Raw genomic sequence first — 24170 nt, 5'->3', positions numbered from 1 at the left:
TCATGATGCTGAGTATTTGGCAAGGAACCCTAAATTACTCTCTCAGCAAGACAGGTGATTTCAGAATGCACATATGCAAAGGCAGCCACTGCAAAGTTCTGCTTCTGTGTGCGGACCATCCTGGCACAGAACAATGGCCTGCTGTGGTAATTCTATATTTTGTTATCTTAAAGCAGCTGCTTTGCTGAATGCATTCCCATTAAAAACCCACAATATGACCCTACAGTGATAACTTAAGGAGGAAGGCCAACTAAGTGAAACTGTCCAAAGGAAAAAGCGATTTCAAAAATATCATATAGACTACGAACAGCTTGATACAAGCAGCAGAGTGTGAGAAAACAGCCTGGAAGGGAAAATACCAAAGGGTGGGCTGACCAAATGATTTATGCTGAACTGAACAGAGGAGACTTGGGTTAAGCCTCAAAGCTTGAAATCTCACCCAGGGACTGGGGATTGTCAGGAGGATGAAGGGTCTGCTGCATCATCCTCATTTAATGATGTACACTTCACAAAAGGAGGTTTTTGAAGAAACGGCATTACACAGACACAATTCTGCTGCAGGCCAGCAAGTAAATCATAAGCTAGACAGTGGAAAGTACAGGGCTTTGGAAGCATGTGGCTTCAGCATAAAGGTCATCCTCAGCAAAGCACAGTGCTTAGTGAGAGTCTGGAAAGCACCTAGAAAACATGTCAAAGCAAGTTACAAACTCCTGGCTGAATCTGCTAAGACCCAATCACGTAAGTCCCTAATCAGATAAGCAGGCTCAACAATTTCAGTGAATAACTGGAATGGACTTAATCTTGCACCTTCAGATCCAGATATTCAATAAGTTAAAAGAAATTAGTAAGAGTCACCAATAAGAAAATACAGTTAAAGCCTAAATAATATATTCAAAACCCATCTGTGGAGCTGAAGAAAGCATATCAAGTACTGATATCCACACCAGGAGAAGGGAGTGCAATTAGGTATGGCTGAAGTAAACACTGCTTCAGCAACCCTGTCAAACCAGCTCTTCATGGCAGAGGCTTGCTCAGTGCAGCAGATCCCATGCAATGGCACTCCATGGTTGTGAAAAGAAACCACACAGCAGAGTCAGGCAGCTTCCTGCAGACTTTCCCAAACCTCACTGGCTCCTGTCCTATTTAGCTGATTGCTCCTGTCCAGCCTCCCACAGAAAAGACAGGACCTGTGGGCCACTGCATGGATTGCTTTGCCTACTCCCACATCCCTGAAGGGAAGCTCGTATGGCCAGGGCTGACTCACATCATGTCCCCCTGACACTCCTCTGGTTCTGGGCTGACTGTTATGACATCCTTGTGACAAACAATACCTACTTCAGTCCTCCCCACACTTCTGCCTCTGGCACAACTGATATGAAGAAATTTGGTTTCTCAATGCAGAACTGGAGTAGCAGGCTCAAGTTTGAATGAACTATTCAGAAATATGGCAGCTTCAGTTCCCACACAAAAGCCAGAAATATGGTCTGAAAAACAGCTGTGCTCCCAAGCCCTCACAACAAAAACATAATGTGTTCTTTTCAACCAGGAAAAGAGGAAAAGAGCTTCTCCTGATAGAAAAACAGAAATGACCAATCAGTTGAAGGTGGAGACAGATTTGTAGACACGTATACTGGCAAATTGTGCTCTTGCCAGGAAAATACTTTTCCACAAAGCTGGTGAATGTTTGTTCACTGTGTTCATAAATACTGCACAGCTGTGCTACAACAGGAGAGCAAGCCCAACGCTTCCATAATTGATAAGGGGTTTTTCTAGTGATTCACCAAAAAGAATTAAACTAAGTAAAAACATGGCCAAAATTAGCACTGTTGTCATGAGAAGCACAATGCAAATCCTGACTAAATCAAATAAAACTCACAGTATAACAATCTCCCCCACAAGAAATCTGTAGATTATTTGAGCTTGTATTCTGAGGGATTCTGTCAAAAGCAATCTTTCTCTACCATAACCATCACTGAAAATAACTTTTCAGTAGAGCATATATGATACAAGTCCATGACGATCAGAAGGAAAAATCTCTGCAGATGGGATGTTTCTGGTACTTGCAGTGACATTGATGCTTTTCAACCATTACTTCCTCAACCCACAGGTGTTTCTCTGTCTTGTCTGACATCAGCCAAAAGACACAAAACAAGCCAGTGACCTTTTTATGTACATCCACCAAAAGCTGCTTATTGCCAACTAGCAAGATCATTTCTACAAAATGCAGAGCAGCCTTTCTATCTATTCTTAGCACCAAGCACTGCAGTGGACACCCTCTTAGGATACCAAGACCCACTTTATATGGAGAAAAGGAGCTAAAACTACTCTAAAAGCCTCTCAGTAAAATCTTAGGAATTTGGAAAGAGACAAAACAATATTTCAGAGACCTGGAGTAAACAACAGTCTCTTCATTGACTTCTGTGTGTCCAAGATTCTATTTTCCATTTATTTTGTATTATCTCAGCTTAAACAATGAACACGGCAGGTTCACTTTGAAGAATATCTTGCCCTCTACATCCTAGAAGCTTAGGCAGATTTACAAAAAAGAAAAGGTTTGCATCTGAAGCTTCCCATGGTCTACAAAAGTGGATTACTGAGCTTCAGTGAATGGGGAGAGAGCTGCCATTTCTATCTTACTGCCAAATCCAGTTAGTTGCTCAGGGATTATGTTGTCCCCTACCTTAAGTTTCTGGACATCTCACTCGCTTCCTGAGGAGAAATGGAGAAAGGAGACAATCTCCTTTCCTCTTAGGTAAAATTCTTAGAAGGAAATATCTCACAGGAATAAATGTCATAACCTTCCATGCCTGTAAATTCACATCAGAATTGATTTTACAAGTTCATGGCTGAAGTTTTTGCCTGTTCTTTATTTATACAATTCATATTATTCCACCTACAATTATATATTGAACAGCAACAACAAAATCAGAATATTTGGTTATTTAAGAGGAAGAGGACCAGTTACAGCAAATTATGAAAAATATTTTTTCTAGGCTGTTCATGCATCAATGACATCTGAGACTGTACAAACCAAAATGTCTTCAGAAAGAGATGAAGGAGCTATAGTAACCACTGCACAAATAGTAGATACTGTGGTGTTTCCAGTGCAAAATAACCTCACAGCTCTGTCCTAACATAACATGAGTGCACAGGCCAAGGTTTCCTCATCAGTTCAAAAGACAAAAACGGGAAGGAAAAATCCACTTCTGTAAAACATGCATTTGCAACTAAAATTCAAGTTACAGGAGGTCATTGTCACATAGGGAGCCGTAAAAATGTTTAATTTATCAACAAGCCTTTTCAAAGATTGATTATGTATTCTCTTCTCTGCAAAACACAAGGATTTAATTTGCTATTGAAGAAATAAGCAAATAGATTTTTTTTCTTTAAAGATCTGAGAGCAAGCTGTTTTTATTATAATACTAAGATGACTTCTATGTGACTACTATTCTGAAAGTCCATTTTTTAAATTAAAAAAGAAAATATCCTCTATAAATAAGGTATCAGATTTTTTTGCAATATACAAAACCAAAGGCACTTCACATAAGCTCAGATCCAACTTTTACAGGTTTTGCTATCAATTTTTATTATTTGTGTTGTGCTCTATTTTTGAATACTCCTATTTACTTATCTGCTAAATGGAACATAAAATTATTTTTTAAATTGCAGCAGTAGAGTTAAATTCAAATCTTAATAATTCTTCATCCAAAATAGACAGATTTGGATGTTTTCCTACATGTAGTATTGAGAATTTATCTGAGTACTTTTGATTTCAAAATAATCCAGACAGTGCACTATGAATTTCAGAAGTACTAAGACATTTTAAAAATCCAGTAAAACAGTTAAGGCTGGTGATTTTAAACAGTGTATAAACAACCCAACTGCACAGTCTTTTGACACATAACCCATATTTGAAAGTAAGAGGCATGTGCTGCTGTAAAAATTCAAAAATCGAACAAATAACTTTCTTAAGCAAAAAAATCTTAGGTTAACAACATTGCCTAAAAGCCCTCTGCTAAACCAAGTCTATCCAGAACTTCAGCCACTAGACAGGATTCATACATGGACCAGCTATTTCTAATCTTAAAAATAACTGTGCAGCAAAGTACAGCCATAAATTAGTCTCAAACTAGGAAAAGCCTTCAAATGCACATTGTAGTTCACAGTGATTCAGAACAATTACTCAAGTTTGTATCAACAGATTATCTTAGCAGTGAACAGAGGAGACACTCTATGCAGGTTCTCAATAGCAAGTTTCACATTTAGGTATTAATTTTATCTGTGATTTCAACAGCACAATGGGTAATCACAGCTTTTACAAAAGCAATGGGTTGCTTCAGTTCACCACTGTATTCTCACTTTCTGTGCTTCTCCAAAGCATCAAACAATCTTTTCCTTCTGATTGTCAGCAAAGTTGAAACCTGCCACCATATCACAGCATGAAGCAGTTTGTTTATGTATTTGGTTTTCTTCCCTCATAATCCAAACACTCATCTTTGGTACCTACTGCAAGCTTTTAAGGTACGACATTATAATTTACATTTAAACGTTGTACTTACGGTTGGCATAGTTTTACCAGGTCCTGATCAGTGGTGTTTGGAGGCAGTGCTCTGATGTAAAGGTTAGTTTTACTTAATTGATCCCATCCTGAGTTGCTGCTGCTACTACTGTTGTTATTACTGCTGGTGGTGCTGGGACTAGGAGGAGCCATTGGGTGGGCTGGTACAATGGACTGCTGCAAAGGAAAAAGCAGGTTAGAGTAGAGTACAGGCAGCAATCACAGCATGCACATCAGCTCATCTACAGCAGCCTGCTTACCATGGGGAGCACTGTGCTCAACCTGTTCCTAATTACCCACGGATTTGAAATACAACTGCTTTCACATCACACTTGGGACAGGGTTCACAGGCACGTCCTAATATCTCCAACCACCACTTGATACATGACACAGGGTCAAATTATATATAACCTCCACTGAATTTTACCCAAAGGATTTTATCACTCTTTATTGTGTCATCTCATGTGAAAATAAAATAGCAACTATTGTTCCTCTAGGTTCCAGCACATACAAACAGTCATCACTATGACTGTTTCACATGTCAAATTGTGGCAGGCACAAAGACCATGCTCCTTCCTTAATCTATCAAAAAATACAAAAATAATTAGGAGCCTCTTTTCTATCTCTCTGGCTTTTAGTACATCATATAATACTGCAATTATTTTTTTACAGATAGATAAGGAGCACAGATAGCTTAAGAAAAATACTTTATGAATGGTGTGCCTTGGGAGAACTTTCATACTGCTGTCTGTCTCCATATTTGTGGATTACTTCACAATTATCAAGAAAAAGGCTCTATATAATGGCAAAAAATTCAAGTTTCAAAAGGAGAAAAGCACAGAAGCACTTCTACCTACTCCTCAAGGTATCTAGCCCTATTGCTCTTGCAATCAGACCTCAATGGAACATTAAAACATTCTAGAGGAAATCTACAGTAAAGAAATCATTTGCATTAAGAGAAGTACAGCAGGGCACTATACAAAAAGTACTATGAACCTGTCTGTGGTGTTGTAAGAGAGGAATACTTTAAAAAATATATACTAGAGAACTGAAGTTGCCTGTAAACATCTTGTGACTCCATGGTTTTCAGTGACAAAGTGGCTGCATGTGGCTCCTTTCCTGCAAAAGCCTGAGGTTCCACCACATATAGCAAAGAGCTGCCCCCCGAATACAGAGGAAAGGCACAGGAGGGGGAAAAAATAAATTGGAATATAAAGTGAGATGTCAATGTAGACTCACTTGTTCCCACCCTAGTACAAACAGTTGTATAGCCACAAACTGAACCCAAAAATGATCTTCCCTGATCTGGTACACCACATGCGGGCTTTGCACTACGCAAAAGCTTTGGCTGTCACAAGGCAGGGAGCAGGAATGTGACGGCAGAGAGGAAAGGATTAGAGTTTATCTCTGTTTAGACCACTCATGAAACTACACGCAAGAAAAGTGAAACTATTTTGGAGATAACCTCAAGAAATTGGAATGGAAGTGTGAGTGGGAGAAAAGTACAAAGGCATGTCTTATATCAGATACTTTATGGTAATTATGTGTTTCTTTTTTGTGTTTTCCTAGGAAGGTTTTGAAATCTTCCAATTTGGCATGTTGCAAAGTTTATTATGCAGCTATAATGGCCTGGAACAGCCAACTGCAAAACTTGCTATAAAATCAACATTGATAAGCAGTAACATTGCTGCTGCCCAATTTAATTGAACTGAAAATTACAAAAAGGAATGAAATACATTCCTGATCATTTAGCATTTCAAAACTAAGTATCAATATTTCATTGCCATAGGGTTAGAGATTTTTGTTGTTTTTAATAAAGATTTTTAGAAACATCAAATCTCTTCCAAAATATTTATATTTGGAATTGAAGCACTGATCTAGAATTTCTTCCAGGGAAAAAGATTAAATGCTCCCTTCCAAGTTTGCAATGGAAACAGTGACGGATTTTAACAATAGTAGCACAAGTCAGTCTGTCAGACCACTCTTCTTCCAGTAACGCCAAGCAATTATTTTTAGGGTTACAAGCAATGCAGAATGACAGAGCAACTAGTTTCAAAACATTTTCACAACAGAACAAACTTAGTCTGGCACAGTGAAATTCTCTTCAAAAAGCCTTCAGTGAAGTTCTCAAAATGCAAACAGTGATCAAATGCATAACTGCTCTGTTTACGGTTTCAAAATGTGCATGTACAGCTGCCAGAAATCTCAATATACACATACCTGTCTTCATCTAAACTGGTTTAAATTACAATGAAAGATTAAGAGGCTCTATTAAGTTTTTCAGTATCTTTGGTTTGGTTTTGCTTTTATTTCTTACAGTGTTTTTCCCTTAAAATCTTTGTTTTTCTATGTTATGAAGAATTGGAGTTTTGTAAAATCTTGTCACCAGCTGCCCAAAGGCAAGAGAGGAAAATGTGTGTCTGTGTGTAGAGAGAGCAGGAATCCTAATTCTGTCTGTCTGTAAAACATAAACACTCCATTCTGAGAAATTTAAACTTCTATTTAAACATGAAGAAGTTCTAGTGCCAGTGGTCACATTCAAACACGATGGGAATGTAAATGGGACTATAGTTGTCTTCCTAAGTTTACAGACAGAAGGTTTTCCAGTGCTTCCAGAGAGACTCATACCTTCACAAGCCTTAAAGGCTTTACAAAACCCATGTGCTGAGTGTCCTGCAGCTCTCAAAGCCCGCAACCCAACGACAGCCAGCCATTAAAGGGACAGTGACATCTTAAGCCATACAACTAAAACACGTTTTTTACATTAAAACTTTAATTTTAAATTCTGAATCACTTTTTCCGCTCTGCTCTTCATCGACGACTACTTATAAAAACTAAATTATAGAGGTCCCTCTGTTGTTCAAAGGGGCCTCTTTTTCCAGTTCTCTCGCTGCACAGGGTTGGTTGGCAGCGCGGCCGCGCTGGCGGAGCCTCCCACGCTGCCAGCGCGGGCCAGAGCAGAGTTTGTCTGCTGGCCGAGTTGCATCACCTCCCCAAACAACATCAGCCAGGCTGATAAAAGCTCTCTTCTGCCTGCACAGCTGCATCCACACCTGGGCTTTCGCCAACATATTGATGTCAGCGGGGATGTATGACTTTTTTCCACACCCCTGGCTGATACACAGTGCTTTGCTGGCAAGACATTCTGCAGTGGAGACCTGGCCAAAGTTTGGGGTTGTTTGTTTAGAAACAGCTTTCACAAACCTTAACTGAGTGCTCGGTCTAAAACCTGAAATAAAACTTGAGAAGTTTTGGGTTACAAACTGTAGTTTCTGCTAAAAATTCATATCAAAAACTGTTCTTGAGTTTTTACTATATGGACCTCACAATAATCTGCAATATTGCAACATCTACAAAAACACATTTATTAATTTTTCTTCATAATCATTGCATCTTAAATTAAAACATAGAACTCAAGGATAGGAGGAATAAATGTAGGTAACAGAATGTTATTTCTTGTGGCAATATTCCTGTTCACAAGAAATACCACTGTCACACTGGTTTGCCATTTCCTCCTCAGTTTTCACTCCAAGAGGTAATTAGTGATCGTTCTTTTTACACAGCAGTTTCCTTCCTGTCATCTTCAGCAAACATTTAAGCAAAAAGGCCAGTGACAGAATAATCAGCCCATCTGCTCTATGATCTCCCCAGCCCATTCTGGAGCCAGCTGTGAGGAGCCTGCTCACTGAGAGACCTTCCATCCAGCCCTCCACAGCCCCTCCACAGCAATGGGAAAACCACAGGTACTTATTAGGAAAACTAAAAGCTCACTGACTGAACAGTCCCCATGAAGTGCCTTAAAACAAGGAGAATTGTTTGCCTGTGTTTCATTCTCAATATAAACCCCAAATGGGAATAACTGCAAGTACTGAAAACCAGCTGGAGAATATACTCATCTTACATGAGCCATTCCTGTCCTTCTTATAAACCATTCTATGCTTAAGGACTGCAAATAAGTCAGAGCAGGATTTTGTCTCCCTAAGAACAGAAGAATCTCTTTATTTCTTTGCTGTCAACACATAACAAAAAAAAAAAAAAAAATGAAGACAACAAACCAAAATGGAATAACCCCAAGAAATTCCTTTGACCTGGGGGTTGGGAGATACTGATCCCTGCTGCCTTCAGACTACAGAATTCCAACAGAACTTCAATGAGCAGAAGATAACTTGGACAATGACTCCAAGTCATTGTCCCAAAACAGAGTAAGATCACTACAGTAGCACTCTATTTAAGTCTCTTTGTGCAATAAAATATGCGTATAAAGTTATATAACATGTTAGTATTTAATTATGAGTTTAATCACTCAGCCAAAATTCCTAATGGGAAAAGTACCAAGACTTTTAACAACAAAGTTCTCACACATCTACTCTAAATTACTCTAAATTCAAACCATAAATTGCAGCCTACATTAACTATCAGATTTAGCCAGAATTGCTACTTGGATCATCTCATAGCATCAAAATCTCATCAGCAGTGTTTCCCTAGCCTTGCTCAGGTGATTAAGCTACAGGCACCTGCTTACCTAGCAGGACTTTGCCTAACCTCCCTGATTTTGAAAGCAGCACTTTCAGTAACTGGCAGTGATATGAAAATTATCATGCATTCTCTGTGGATGTGTGCAACAGTGAGGAAAAGTATTAAATCTGGATTTAATTTTTGTTAAATTGGGCCTTGCTTGTTTATTAATCTACCTAACACTTTAGGTTAGAGAGAGCTTTACATGTACAATGAAAGCACGGGCTCAGTAGAATAGAAGATGCCATACCTAGTGAAGCAAGACACTGCAACACTTTGTGTACAGCTTAGGAAACAGGAACTCATTTGGAATTAAATCATGTCCCTAGAAGAAAGAACTCCAAGTGCTTAACAGAAATTAGTGTTCATGGATGAAGACAGTTGCTTTATTATCTTTCTTTAAATAAGGTAACATTAAACCTTGATCACTTATTCTAAGCCAGCAAAGCGACAGCTGCAGCGGAGATGCCATTTTGAGTGTCCTGCACTATTCTGCCTCATGTTTTTCCTCATCATGTCTGAAACATTACAGCAAGCAAAAGTGAATTTCTGGAGACCTCTCCAAGTTCAATTCTCAGTGGACATGAGTCAACCAGTAGAAACTGAAAGCTTTGCTGCTGCTTTACTCATCTCTCCTGCCTTAGGGTAGCTTCTCCAATTGCTCTTCTTTAGTCTGTAAGCACTTGTCACAGAAAGAGTCAACAACCAAATCGAAGCATTTTCAGCATGACACCAGTATAAAGAGTATCTCAGAAGCTCCAGACTTCTGCTGAAAATCTCCTCAGGCAGGAAAACCCTGATACCTGCTCCCTTTTTCTCCTTTAAACCACTGCCCATAACTTCTCCTTGCACAGGTGAAAATGTGATCTCATAGTGACACTGTAAGAGTCAACAGGACTATTCCAGAAAGGGCTGGTGAACTGCACAAGGCAGAAACTATGGATATTGTGTTTTCTGACCAGAGTTATTTGCATACTGAGGATGCAAGGTTATTCCATCTTTCTTAAGGTGTTAGTAGTTCAGCCACAAGGAGCAGAAGCAACTACAGAGAAGATGTGGGACCCTGAGGGTGGATGCTGGCATTGGGCAAAGACTCTGCCTGTTACAAATCACAGGCAAACCAGGAGCACTTGGAGATCCAGCCCTGTGTTTCTCCCAAAACCCTGCTCTACATGTTCCATATCTTGGTATGAAAGTACTATGCCCAGAATACTACAGCTAGGATTACAGCAATGATGGACTGCAATAAAGAGAAGGAAAATTAAGTAATCAAGGAAAAAACCATATCATACTGAACAGGGAAGCCCCCTTGCCTTAATAGAGAAGTTTTAACAGGAGCTTTACAAGATAAAAAATATCCGGTAATACCTTTTTTCTTGCCTGTATTTTACAGCCAAGTCCTATGAAAACTGTTTTTCTAAATACAGATACATCTTTTTCATACTAAAAGGAAACAAAACCGTAGGTGGATATCATCATGCATCTATGAAAATAATACAGAAAAAGTTATTTTCACTCTGATATTTGTTTTTAGTTAATACTCTCTTTCCTCTTTGTTGTTCTTTAACTAATTTGAACCAATTTGCCAGTAAGAAAAATGTTTCTGGCAAAATCCAGAGAAGCGGTTAATACATTTTTTTGAGCCATCTGAAGAAGCCCTTCCTCGAATTACAGAAAAGCATGAATGAGTAGGTACTTCTGCTTCCTTTTTAAAATGCCTTCATGAAGAGTGGCTCTACTAGCAATGAAACAAGACAAAGTCTAGCACAAACCCCCAGTCATGACTCAGATCCTCCTAACAATTTCACTTCCAGACTCACCTGATTACAACCCAAGCTCATTCCCCACTGAGCTGTTTTGCTTCCTTTCCTCAGATTTTATGGTAACATAGCAGGACTGAACCTGTTCTCACCAGAAAGCAACAATTACTGAAACCAGAAAGTACTGAAGTAAATCATTCCAGGTTCTTATAAAATGTCACATTTTCATATTTTGACAGGAAATTGAATCAGTATTATTTAAATTACACATTTAAAGCTTAATGCAACAGCAATCTTCTGCTAGCAATGAAAGCAAGCTCAAAAATCTACCTATATCTTTTCTGTGGAGACACTTGAAGTATGAGCATAATCCTGGCCACACTGAAGTTTATGACAAAACTCACACTGATGCTTTGAACAGAATTTTTTTCTCCAAGAATAGGGTGTGGAGAACTTTTTATTGTTATTACTCAAGAAAAAAGCTTTCTTACTTGGAGTTGGCAGGCAAGATGGTAACAATAAAGCAAGCAATGAGCACAGGAAACTGCTTCTGGTTCAGGGAGCTCTTTTAGAGTCTCAGAGATAAATTAAAAAACTTCAAAGCTCCCAGGAACTCACTTACTCCACTGACTCTATCCCTTGGCAGGGATTTTTTGGTGCTCCACTGATTCCCCTAGTTCAGAAACAAATAAAAAGTGCAGAATACACAAACCTAGCCACACTGCAGCACAAAAGCTATCCCAAAGGAGAGCAAGGGGAGTGCTGAACTGGGCCACATCCTGTTCCTTTCCAGATGTCATGAACCCTCCCTTTCCCTTTCCACCTGCTCATCCTGAATCACAGCATCTGTCTTCCCTCTCAGTTTTATACCTGGATTTCCTGGACAGTCCCCTGAAACAATACCTTGGTACTGCACCCTAATTCATGACAGAATTATAGACACATATAAAGCAAAAGACTTCAGTTTCTGAAATATGAACAAGCTGCAATCCAACAGCTAGGCTGCACTTAAAGAATCTGAAAAGAAAGTCAAGATGCTGAAGTACCCGATAAAGAGAGCCTGGTACTAAGATGTACCAGACAGACAAAAAAGCATATCTATGTTTTTGTGGTTAGCCCTTCACTGAGCAGTAGACACAAAAGAATTCACTGCCAACTTTCTTCTGGATTCTAGTACATACACAGGCCTATTTTCTTCAGTGAAACCAGCTAAGGTGTTTGCTCAGGATCCAGAAAGCACCGAGTACTGAATATCTAGACTATGTTGAAGTTTTTGTTCCAGCCTGAGGATTCAAATTACAATTAAAAGAAAACACATCCATTTTCAGAGAGGTGTAACTTGCATACTAATGGTTTAGGCAAGCACCTGAAAGGTAGCAATACGAATACATGACATTCAATCCAAATAATACAATATTCCTCCCTTGCATTACACATCTCTTGGTACATGTTAATAGCAGGGTATAAAATCTTACAACGTTCTCCACAACAGGAAACATTCAAGATACCCTTCATTGAAGAAATGCTTCACCTGAAACAGCAATTAACTTAGAAACTCCTGTAGTTTAGACTAGATCACAGATGGTCACATCATAGCCTGCAAATCACATGCAGCTCACAAGCACTTCAATGGCAGCTCAGAGGACAGTACTCGTGGAATTAAAGTAAAAAAATTTTCAATAAGCATTAAGAGGTTCATAGTGGTCCCTTGGCATTGTAAATAGGACTCTGCTTTAGCATTTATTAAACAGGAAACTCCTACTCACTACCTCCATTTAAAATCTCTTCAGATGTCAGCGCACTAAGATCTGAAATTAAATAATATTATTCTCTGACTGTACTTACAGTGTAATGGAAGAAGTGGGACTTAAATGTATGGAAAATGAGAGACATGGCTTTATCCTGGACATTTTTTGGTTCCCTTGTAGGAAAATACAAGAGAGCAGGTAACCATTTCTCTAAGTAAATCCCACAAAACTAAGCTCTGGCAGTGAGACTTCTTCACCACCTAAGGCAGCTACTTGTGTTCAGAGGACAGACTCTCACTAGAAGAATGCTAATCTCCAGTTCTACTGCTGTTCAATTTCTTTGCCATTATGTGTTGTGAACTTTTACTTCCAGTGTCAACAAACAGGGCCATGGACAATTTTCAATGTGATCAAAAATGTGCTGCTTTCAAGAGCTTCTATTCGTGATGTTTAAAATGGATCCTTTTTATGGTTGTATGTAGCTACATTTTTAATTTCATGAAGCAGTAAATGTGCCATCTCTTAACTATTAGGGATGCTACTGTATTTTGGAGGTTAATCCTGCTAAATCTGTAAAGTAGCAGAGTATATATACAGATATTTTGACTTATTCAAGAACTGCCTGAATATCTGTATTACAAAAGCTGACAGTACCGCAATAAAACAAACAAAAAAGTATGTTAAGAATGTTTGGCCATTCTTTAGTTCTTTAAAACAACAGAGGAAGAAAAGATTTAAAAAAAAAAAAAAAAGTTTAAAACTCTGCACAGAAGTTTCTGAAGTATTATTTATTCTTCTTTCATTTTGTATTAGACTTTAGATTTCTGATAAATCCATGCAAGTATTGTCTCTTACTTAAAAAGTGTCACAGATTTCATGATGCACAGAGGAGAATTTTGCAGCTTCTTTAAAATGATTTTTATACTTCTTTGTCCTTTTTTATTATTTTCCAAACTGTTGGCTTTTCCCCCAAAAACGACAACGTCACCATTCTGCTCATCTGGCTATCCTATCCACCCTCCCTCCATAGACAGCAATTATAGGATAGGAATGGCACCGTATTGAAGATGCATGTCAAAAGAAGCATCTGCTTTTCTGGCAAACTCCACATTGTTGGTGGCACTGGAATTATTGCTATACTGTTTGTCACAGGGTTAGACCACAGATGGCTCTTTTGGCTCACATGGGATCCGCTATGTCATTTTCTGTTTATTCAAGTTAAATAAATTAAAGAACTTGTGCCCGACCGTGCATGAGGGAGTCAATTCCTATCAAAATCCCTTTGTCTAGGATTGCTGATACCTTATGGGCAACATACTGCACCCAGCCTAGCAGCAGCACTGTTACTGTGAATCCCTCTGTTCTTTTCCAAAGAAGAGAATGTATGTTCCTCCTGGTAAGGCCATTACACAAGTATTTAATAGGTAGCCCAGTCTATTCCTGCTGCTTCCTTTGACAACATCGATGGAACAGATGAGGCAGCTGGCTCTGGTCCTTCCTCCTGCATTCCTAAATCCTCATCTCCCTGAGAGACCACACCCTCTTCACCACAGCCAGCATCTCTAGCTGTTGGAAAGGTGGCACATCAGACAAAAAAGGGTAGAAAAAGCCACTTTTATATGACTTCATCATCAAGACTGAATCTTGATGCCCCCATGAAAAGGCTCTTCGGGCTGCACAATTCATACTTCCAAGTACAGATCACTTTAGATATTTTATCCTTCCTACTCACTTTGCAAATGTTTTTTCCTTTTCTGTCTCCAGGCCTAACTAACGTAATCAGGAAAGAACCAGCTGGTGTAGATACACTGCCTGAGCACAACACAAAGGTTACTGTAATTTTGATACCAAGAAGGCCCAATTCTGCTGCTCAGCAGCTTGTTATGTGCCTGTGTCAAGTAACATTTGGCCCAACATCAGTGAGAATAGCATCTTGCACCACTTTCCATGGGAATAAATGATTCCTCCATGAGCTGAAGAAAAGGAAAGCAGACTCAGAGCACCACTGTCCTTCCTAGTTACTCCACTGCAATTATTTCCATAGTCTTTCACAGTATTTGCCATAGAATTGAGGTCAGCATGACCTGTGCTGTATTGAAAGTTCCATTCATCTGCTTGCCCCTAAATTCTGAAATTTCAAAATGCGTCCTTATGGTTTTTATATTCTGCAATATGATAAAATGCAGCAGATACAAGTCATTATAAGCAACACATTGAAACAGGACATGCACAACATTGCTGGTAAAGGATTAAAGCAGTAACTAGAAAAGTACATACCAAATTCAAGACATACTAACAGTGTTAAATTCATCAGGCTTCATACCTCACTGCCCTTTACAATCAAGAAAAAGTGAAGCATAAGATACTTTTAAAATTATTTCAGCAAAGGATGAACCATCAACTAAACTTCAGCTAGGAGTTTGTGCTAATTTGTCATGGTATTTTAACAGTCATGGAGTCCATGAATGAGACTGTGTTGCTGCAAGTGGTGTATGCATACACACACATTTTATATATATATTTCATATTTGTTATTTATATATTATTATTTTTATAAATATAGTCTAACACTGAACTTGTAATTTGCTATGGGAGAGTGACCACACCCCCATAAATGTGATTCTCCTCCATGGGCAAAGCCACCAAACTGAATAGAAGCAGGCAAAACTACCAAACTGTACAGAAGCAGCCAGGTATTATTAAAATAGCAATACAGCTTTAAAGCATGAGCAAGATCAGTAGAAACTTTTTAAACCATCAGACTCATTATGTAAGGAGTTGTCACTTCTCAGCACTTGCACATATCGGCCTGGTTTCGCTCTCATCCGGTGGTTCTGCATTCATCTGCACAAGCTGAAAATCTGTCCAGAAGTTTTATATATTTCAACATTGCACAGAACTGACAGACCAGAAGACAGCAGTGGATAATGTTGGCAAAACTTCTCTACCTAGGGCTTTTCCACAGAGCACCAGGGAACAAACTCTGTTTGGTCTGCATGCTACAACATGCAAACGAATTTTCTTTGCATTGTAATGAGACTGCGTGTAGCATGTATGAGACTACAAATGACATTCCCAAAGTCTTCTAAACGACTCCCAACACTCTACATGGTTCCCTAGAATGAAACACAGAAGCTCAAATCTCGCTAGAAAAGAACTGGAGTTTAACTTCATTGCCTCTAAAACGTCTGCCTCCTGCCTCATTTCTCATTTGGGAGGGGAGCGTGGCCTGGCTGCAGCGCCGGCAGCCAGGGTGTGACAGCAGCAAATTTACCAAAGACTTTCATTAGTTCAACTGTTTCAGTGCAGTAACACACACAATGACACCTCCAGGACAGACAAGGTCTAATTTGTGCTCTCATGGAAGGCAATGAACACTGCAGTGCTGTAAGTTTGCCTTATACCCAGCAAAAGTGATTTAAAGTAAGAGCTCCGAGATAAAGGTGTGTGCAGGCAGCACCCAGGACAACATGCTACTTTTGACATTTCTCAGAGATGATCCTGCACCATTAGAGAGCCATACTAAAGCCCACCACATCCAGTATTTTTGGCCAAATGTTCACTACAACATATGCTGCATAGCTGACATTAAAAGTCCATTTTCTCCAGGTTTATGATGTAATACAGTCACACACAGGATAGCCTTGCTCTTCAGGAAAAAAGGAGTGGTCTGTCATGCTTAGAACAATTTGTACAACTTTATTCTATGTAGCACATAGAGATTTACACCCATGAACAGGACAAATTACAATCAGTTTAGCATGACAAAAGCAGCTATGTTTAACTCTTGGGAAAGATGGAAACAAGAACAGCTCACCGGGCCAGTGAATGGTTCAGATACCTAACACCACCTTTCCTGCAGCTGCTTACTACAGAAAATGCTGCTAAGATGGTACAGACAAATCGAGACATTCCCAGTTGATCAGGAAACACTAGCAGCAGAAAACACAGCTTGACAAACAGCAAGAAAAACACACAATTTCTCTCATTTGTTACCCTTTTGCCCCTGGAAGTGTGTGTGTTCAAATATAGAAAATAAAGGAGTTCTACATACATTATTTTATATCTGTGTATCTCATATATTCAAATCCTGAATTAAATTACAGGCTGTTTGAACACTATGGGTTAAGACATTACCACCTAATTTTTTTTTCTTCCACAAGCCTTTATGAGCTTCTATTTTGAAAACATCTGCTACAAAGAATACTAGGAAAATATTGACATTTGGACAATTTTATCCTGGAAAAGGTAAGAAAGTAAAAATTTTTGTCTTTAGATAACTCCAAAATCCTAACCTACTTGGTTAGGATTGGTTTAGCTTGGTTTAGCTTCCTAGAAGTTAGAGGGAAGCATTTTCTGCTCACATTTCCCTTCAGTACATCCTTTTTGCTTCCCAGTACTCAGTGGCTGTGCCCTCTTGACACATTTTTCTCTCTCTTGATAGACAATTTTTATGCACAAGAGTGAAAAAGAAGCATTGCTTCATTTTTTAAGAATTTTAGATTTTACAGTAAGACAAAAATCACTTCCTTCATTACCAGAATGCTTAATGAAGTGATCACTTTTCCAGCATCATTTCAGGGAACTGGGACTAGGATACTCCAGAGCACAATGCTTAGTATAGTACAAATACTATTTAATCCCATTCAACTCGGATCAAGCAGGGTTTGTTAGCATTTGCTCACCACCAGTCTCAACAGATCCAGGCTATTTCTAGCAAAACCATTCTGTTGTTTAATGAAAGCCAGTTCGGGCATCCATGGCCTAGAGAAGCTGATTTTAGCCCTGTTTAAAGCACAAAGTTGCTGAACATTCAAGACAATCTATGGTGAACTCTTTTGAATTTTAAGCCCTAGAAAACAGGAGTATGGCACATTTAAATTACAAGTAGCAGCAGTAGTAAGAAAATCTAACCAATTAGTAAATGTAATGCTCTTTATGCAAAGTTATGAAAAATGTAAATATTTTCCTAAATGCAAGTGATCAAGGGCGCACAGATGAGAAGGAGCTCTTTCATACATTAAGGCAATTCACTACAATACTGTGAACACAGCAAATCTGGGGACGTGATGAAACAGCAAGGAGTTTGCTAAAATCAGCATAGGAAAATCCAGCACACGAGCCTACTTTTATAGATTGTAGTTTGCTTCTCCTTAGAATAAGGAAAATGGTATTCCTTCAGTAGGATGAAATTCTCAAATTTGTAAAGGTAGGCTTTAATTAAAACTGAAGATTCATCCACAAAAATAAGAGCAAGACTTCCAAGGGCAGGTAATTTCTGGTGGAGTTCCCAATAGATGTCTAGCTGCACATTAGGAATTATTTGCCTGCACTGACCTTTGATGGCCTGAATGTAGCACCAGGTCAACTAAGAACAGTATGGAAAGCTGAAAGCTTTCAAACATTACTGATTGGGTGTGTTAACATGAAAATTCAACTCCTGATAAAACTGTCAAGTAGAAACAGCACTTTCTAAGATATCTAGGAGGCGCAGAGAGTGAAAAGAGTGGTACAGGGATGCCAAAAAGGGTGGTTAGAGCTGCTGGTCTGATAAAATGTCTTTGGTGCAGTACCAAATAAAGAACAAAGATGGCTTTGCTGGTCTTGCTAGAAGCTCAGCTTTCAAGTCAACCTTCCCCTCAGTTTGGCTGAAAAGATCCAAGTGCAACAGAGAAATTGTGGAGCCACAGACCAAGATGGCAGTTCAAGGAATAGCTTAGGCTGGCATTACCCCAAAAAGCAGCATCCTTGGCCCTATGGCTGCTTACTCCTCCTCCTGGTGTCTCCCCATTGCTCATCAATAGAACAAGGAGAATTTAAAAAAAAAAGTTTTAAAAAAAGAAAAAGGAAGTTCAGACTGCTTCATTTACCAATGGTGCTGACTCATGAAAGTGGTAACAAAACAGCACTAGACTGTCAAACTATTCAGAACTAAACCAACATTGTTTTTTCATACACAAAGTAAGAGAACTGCAGCAAACACACATGGTACCTCTGTTCTTACAAGAAAGGCAACAAGCAGCATGCAAAAACTGCTCTGCTAAAAGTAAGTGAAATCCTCTGTACATACCACAGGCAGCAGAGTTGCTCTGGCCTTAGGGTCAGATTTTCCTTACAGCCTTATCTGAAACAAACCCAAGTCAGTCTTTTCTCATTCTTTAAAGGATGATGCTTTGGTAGATGCTTATCACTTATTAGATCCAATACTTTCTGACTGTTGGCTTTTTACAAATGACAATCTTGTCCAGAATCCTTGTGCATGCAATTCAAAAAAATCCCATGCTATATTACTGTATTATTTCCTCTTCTTCTTGATAGCTGTAATTTATATTGAATCATAGAAACAAAAGTTGTTGTAAATCACTTCTACAGCCCTCATCAATTTTTCTCACATATTGTCTTCTAATTAAAAATTTCACTCTTGATTTGAACCAAGACAAAACTTTTTTCTTTTGCAAACTACTGTTCTAACTCATGCAGCTTTTTAACTCAGATTTTGAATTCCAAGAGAAAAGTGATTTTAAACGGTTAAGAATATCATTCAGATGGCAGAAAGTCAAGCCATACAATAGGATATATTCTAAAATTAAATTGTTTGTGACTTCACAGTGAATGATAATGAACAATCCCTTTTACACCCAGAAACTTAGTTCTGAAGATCAGTTACAAAGATTTAGCAGCTGTATGCTAAGCAAATGTGGGATGCCATTCCTTGGTGCATCCAAATAGCTGCTGGGGAAATGTCTGACTGCACAATGAATCATTGTCAATTCTGAAATGAAAAACACAGGAATTAGATAACACCTAGGAAAGCTTCCAGACGTACTAATGCAACATTAATAATATATGAGAAATCCAACTGCCAGGCAGAACTGGTCGTGGCAGTGCAGGAGCAGTCTGACTCAGGCGTGTGAGTGGCTCCAGCTACAGCAGGGACCATCCAAGGAGTGCTCCAGCAGCCACCAAAGGGCTCAGAAGCCCCTGCAGCCAGCAGGCCACCATCAGCACAGCTGGCACAACAGCTGCAGCACCTGTGGGACACAGCCTCCACCTCTGGGTGGTGAAGGGACACGTGGCTTGAACCACGTCTGGTGCTATGTATGGATGGATGACAAACACTAGTCAGGAATAAACCGGTTCATTTGGGCAGAGAGCCCAACTCATGCACAGTTTTAATAGTCATGCTCTTATCCTTGGTACAAGAATTCAGCTGAGGAATCATACCTCTGAACACACCAGAAAGTTATAGATGAAAGAAAATACTTGTAATAAGTACATCTGGAATTGATAATTAACTTTAAAATGCTGTAGTGAAAGGGAATCTGTCCAGTCATTGGCTAACTTTTGAAGACAAATTAATCACTTGCCTCTGCTAACTGCACAACCCCAGTGCTTAGAAACTGCTTTCAGGTTCATCTTACACTGTGGACAATTTCAAGGAATCACATTTTCAGTAAGTACCTTCAACTGCACTTTTCTTAGCAGTAATTCTACCTTTGCAGCTTATCCATCTGCACAACACTTGGATATTTAACACTAATAATCTTGTACACCAGCACTGTTTCACTACAGAAGTCACCATAAATTGAATGATGGTGTACTGCAATTCCTTTAAAAAAACAACAAAAACCTAAAAACAAACAAAAAAATCCAAAAATAATTGAATTTTGAATTTATGCAATTTAATTTGATTTCAAAATTTAAATGGGACAACAGAATAATGAAGTATGGATTTCTCAGAAAAAAAAAAAAAAGAAGAAAAAAAAAGGGGAAACCCCTAAACCCTAAGGAAGTTCATTTCATAGGAAAGATAAGGACATAAAACCACTAAAGATAAGTAGATTAAATTTCTGTAAAATCTGAGCCACTGAACTTCAGGGAGTTATTCCTGTTCTCAGTAATATTTTCATGGTTGACTGCCTTTCTGCCCAACAAGCATCTGCTTAAATAAAATAAATGCACCTATTGCAAACAGTAAATCAACCTTTGAAAACTAGAGTTCTTTGAAAACTATAGTTTCAACAATCCAGTTCCTTGCCAAAATGAACTTTGCCACTGCTAATTATCTGGAAATAGCAACAATAGCACTCAGGTGAATGTTCTCACAGACCATGAAGAAACTACTTACACAGTATGTGACAGGCAGAACTTGAACACAGTTCTAGCATTCCAAATAATCTGCTCTATCCTGAGCTTCAGGGGACAGACAAACATAGATTTCTACGTAGGTATGTGTGCATGTGTATATAATTTTTTTTTTCAAGATATTTAGTCCTAATTGCTGTAGTATTTGAACCACTTGTAGGTGTTAGTATATTTCTGTGCAAAATCTGAGATGTAGGAAACTAATATTAACAAGTACCTTTTGAAGAGTCAAACCTTAACAATTTAGTTAAGATTATCCAATATATCAGTGACCAGGACCATTTTGAAGTTCAGGTCACCATCTTAATCCTTATGAATAACCTTTATAGGTGCGGCTGACCTTGGACTTCTACTATTATCCAGGACAATGACACAACACAGCACTTATTTCAGGGAATGAAGAAGGTGGAGATGGATTCAGTCATTTTGAAAGAGTCAACAGAGAAGTGTCACACCAAAATAATGGTTTTTGTCAGAAGGATAAGACACACAGATAGGCTAAATGTTTCTTTACATCATCTCATATACTGAAATCCAACCCCTACATTAATAATACTAAAACAATAACAAAGTGGCAACAGAAACTGTAAACCAGAAAGCACCAAATTGTCAAGAGCCTCAGAGCAGGGAATTCCCAACAATTTACCAGAATACACAAAGAACAGTTACATGAAAATCCAGAGTGCCTTTTACAATGACTACACCAGTCTGCAGCCCTTAGTGACTGAGACCATGACACTCCACACCTGAGAGATCTAAGAACATTATGTTTGCTGGCAATCTGACAAAGTCTGCTTCCAAAGTTAACATGATTTTTTTACTACAGCAATTAAAATATTGACCTAATGCTGAAACAATGACTTCCTTAACCATTTCCAACTTGCATTAGCTTCCACAGCATTGTAGAATATTGTATCTGGGAATGGGAGCAGCTCTTAGAGCACATAAAAAAAAAAAAACCAACTAAAAAGCCCCTGCATTCTTCTACTGGTGCACATTGTGCACCTTTAACCAGCTGAAATTCTATATACTGAATTATATCTTAGTATTATTCACCATTAAAATTACTGAAGATTTCAAATGTATTCTATAGCTCCTCAGTACTGCAGGATATAACTGGTTCTCTCATCTCAAAAAATGTCCCTAATTCTAATGTATATAGGGACATTCTAATGTATATTAGGAACATTATATAATGTATATAATGTCCCTAATATTTACATGTATATGTATGCATTGGAGACACTGATACCCTAAGACTATAAAGAAATCTTATCATTTATATTTTTGTAAAGTGAAACATTTTTCTGAAACCCCAGTTTTGCTAAGTGTTTCTCACAAGTAGCATTCAGAGATATATCTCCTGGAATGCTAAACAAAAACCAAAAAAATGCCCCTGTTTCAAAGGTTAGTAGACAATCCTATTTAATACCTGTCTCAATTTTTTTTTCCAAATTACACAGAAGTATTTTTAAATAAGCACAAGTACTATCATAATAAGGAACATGCAAACCAAACAGACTGGGTGGAATAATATTAAAGCAATTTAAATACCATTTGATTCTGAACTAGAATTTAACACTAACCCCATGATATACCAACTATTCAACTCAGGTTTCTCCTAGGGGAAATTCAGAAGTATTCTGGTTCTCTGTCTCAAAAGGCACTTTTTGATGTCAGCAGTCTCACCCCATGCAGTGGCACCACCGGCTATGTAAATATGCGCTGGCACAAGCAAGAGTCTTAAAATTCAGACCCACAATTTTAAACTCTTCTTGAACTTATCTGGAAGACAGACCACTAAACACTTCAAAGGATCTTGTCTGCTGGTGGTTGTTTTCACACAGACAGAAATCCAAGGAATTGTGTGCTGGCTCTGCCAAAGCCCAGGTTTATCCAGGGTGGCTGCTGCTCTCCCGGGCTCGCAGGAGGAGAGTCCCTGGCCAGGGCATGGCACAGCCACCATGTCTCTCAACACAGGCTTGTACTCTATGTTACTTCTGCACTACGTACTTCAAAGAGTTTCATGTTGTAATAGGTTATTTAAAACCTTGGCTAAGCAATTAGCTAAGTTAAGCCAGAACAGCACACATGCATGTGGCAATGCAAACAGTTCCAAATGGGTCACCGCAGCCGTGCTCAAAGGTGGGCACACAGGTGACACACACCTACCAGTCACCGGCAACAGCTGAAGTGGCAGGGTCTCCCCCACACCCATAGAAGACCACCAAAATATCTGCTGCACTATTGTTTAAAGCATTATTAGCAAATTGTACACATAGGCAGAACAGAAAGAAAAACATCACAAGACTTGAAATTCCTTCATAATTTCATACATGAGATCCCCTTTGCAACACACCAACCATCTTTTTGGTGCTCAGCTAAAGAGCACTCCACAGCCTGGGCAGCATTGCACCTGGGGATGCCCAAGAGACATCACTGTTTCCAAAGCAGGAAAAAACAACTTATGGTCTTGAAAGAGGCATCACCAACTTACCAATAAATAGCAATATCTACCCCTTACTCTTCAAGTGGGTTAAGTACAAATAAAATACAGAGAAATACAGAGCCTCAGATCAGAGTCTCTTCTCCGAACACAACTTGAGGTGCCAGGGCTGGACAGTAACCAGTCCCCCTGAGAAGACTGGGGGTTGTGTGCCACATGCCTGCATATTAGGTAAAGGAAACTTCCCACTCCTGTACTACTATATTGTTCGGGGTTTTTTTCATTCCTCCCCTTTAAGAATTCTGTATTTTTATTTGTGGACCTGTTAACAAGGACCTGCATTTGATTTTACCCTTGCCTGCCTGGTGTTTGGAGTGATTTTGGATTGTTGCAGTGGCACAAGCACAACCTGATAAAGTTTCTGCAGGTCAAGTGAAACTTAAAGCAGGATTGTGAATCACCTCAGAGTAGCCAAGAATCTATGAACACTGCTTCAGATTTTCAAAGATAACTGGATAATCCTTTACCAAGTTGCAGCAGCCTTCCTGGAAGCTGTGGTAAGACCACAGGCATGAGAAGAGCCCTGTGGTGACAAACAATCCTGAGAAAAGCTCCCTTGTAACGCTCATCCAACTCCCACCTGAATCCTTAGAATTCACTTCTCAAGCACAGTAAAAATGGAAGTGCCATATACATACCTTGAATATCCTAAAGGGCTGAATTCTAACATTGTTATGCTGTAATACCTAAATGACAGAATATATGAGCTGTAGTTAACCAAAGGACTCATGTTTCCACTTTATTGAACAAAGCACCATATGGCAAAGGAGATTCTGATCTGAGAAAACAATAGAAGTAAGGAAAGAAATAAATCCCCTTCTCATCTGAGCAGAAAAAACCCCACACAATAAGGTGTGAAAGTGCCATTGCCAATAAGAGACACTGTAAAGAAAAAGAATCAATGGTGAAATAAAGTTACACATATTTAGCTGCAGTAA

General features: G+C 38.9%; 1 protein-coding gene across 6 annotated transcripts in view; it reads right to left on the bottom strand.

Annotated features, from left to right (window-relative positions):
* The window catches only part of RBMS1 (RNA binding motif single stranded interacting protein 1), a 143020-nt gene that overhangs the window by 60869 nt on the left and 57981 nt on the right, over window positions 1–24170 (bottom strand). For 4 of the 6 annotated variants that reach the window (XM_064718170.1, XM_064718172.1, XM_064718173.1 and 1 more), the window contains exon 2: window positions 4560–4735. In XM_064718170.1, the coding sequence (XP_064574240.1) occupies window positions 4560–4735 (176 nt within the window). The remainder of the gene's footprint in view (window positions 1–4559; window positions 4736–24170) is intronic. The other 2 variants (XM_064718171.1, XM_064718174.1) reach the window with 1 other exon arrangement.

The sequence above is a fragment of the Zonotrichia leucophrys genome, chromosome 7, assembly GCF_028769735.1.
Source record: "Zonotrichia leucophrys gambelii isolate GWCS_2022_RI chromosome 7, RI_Zleu_2.0, whole genome shotgun sequence".
NCBI classification, from domain to species: Eukaryota; Metazoa; Chordata; class Aves; order Passeriformes; family Passerellidae; genus Zonotrichia; species Zonotrichia leucophrys.
The sequence above is the reverse complement of the archived record's forward strand: the minus strand, read 5'-3'. Positions and strand labels throughout refer to the sequence as shown.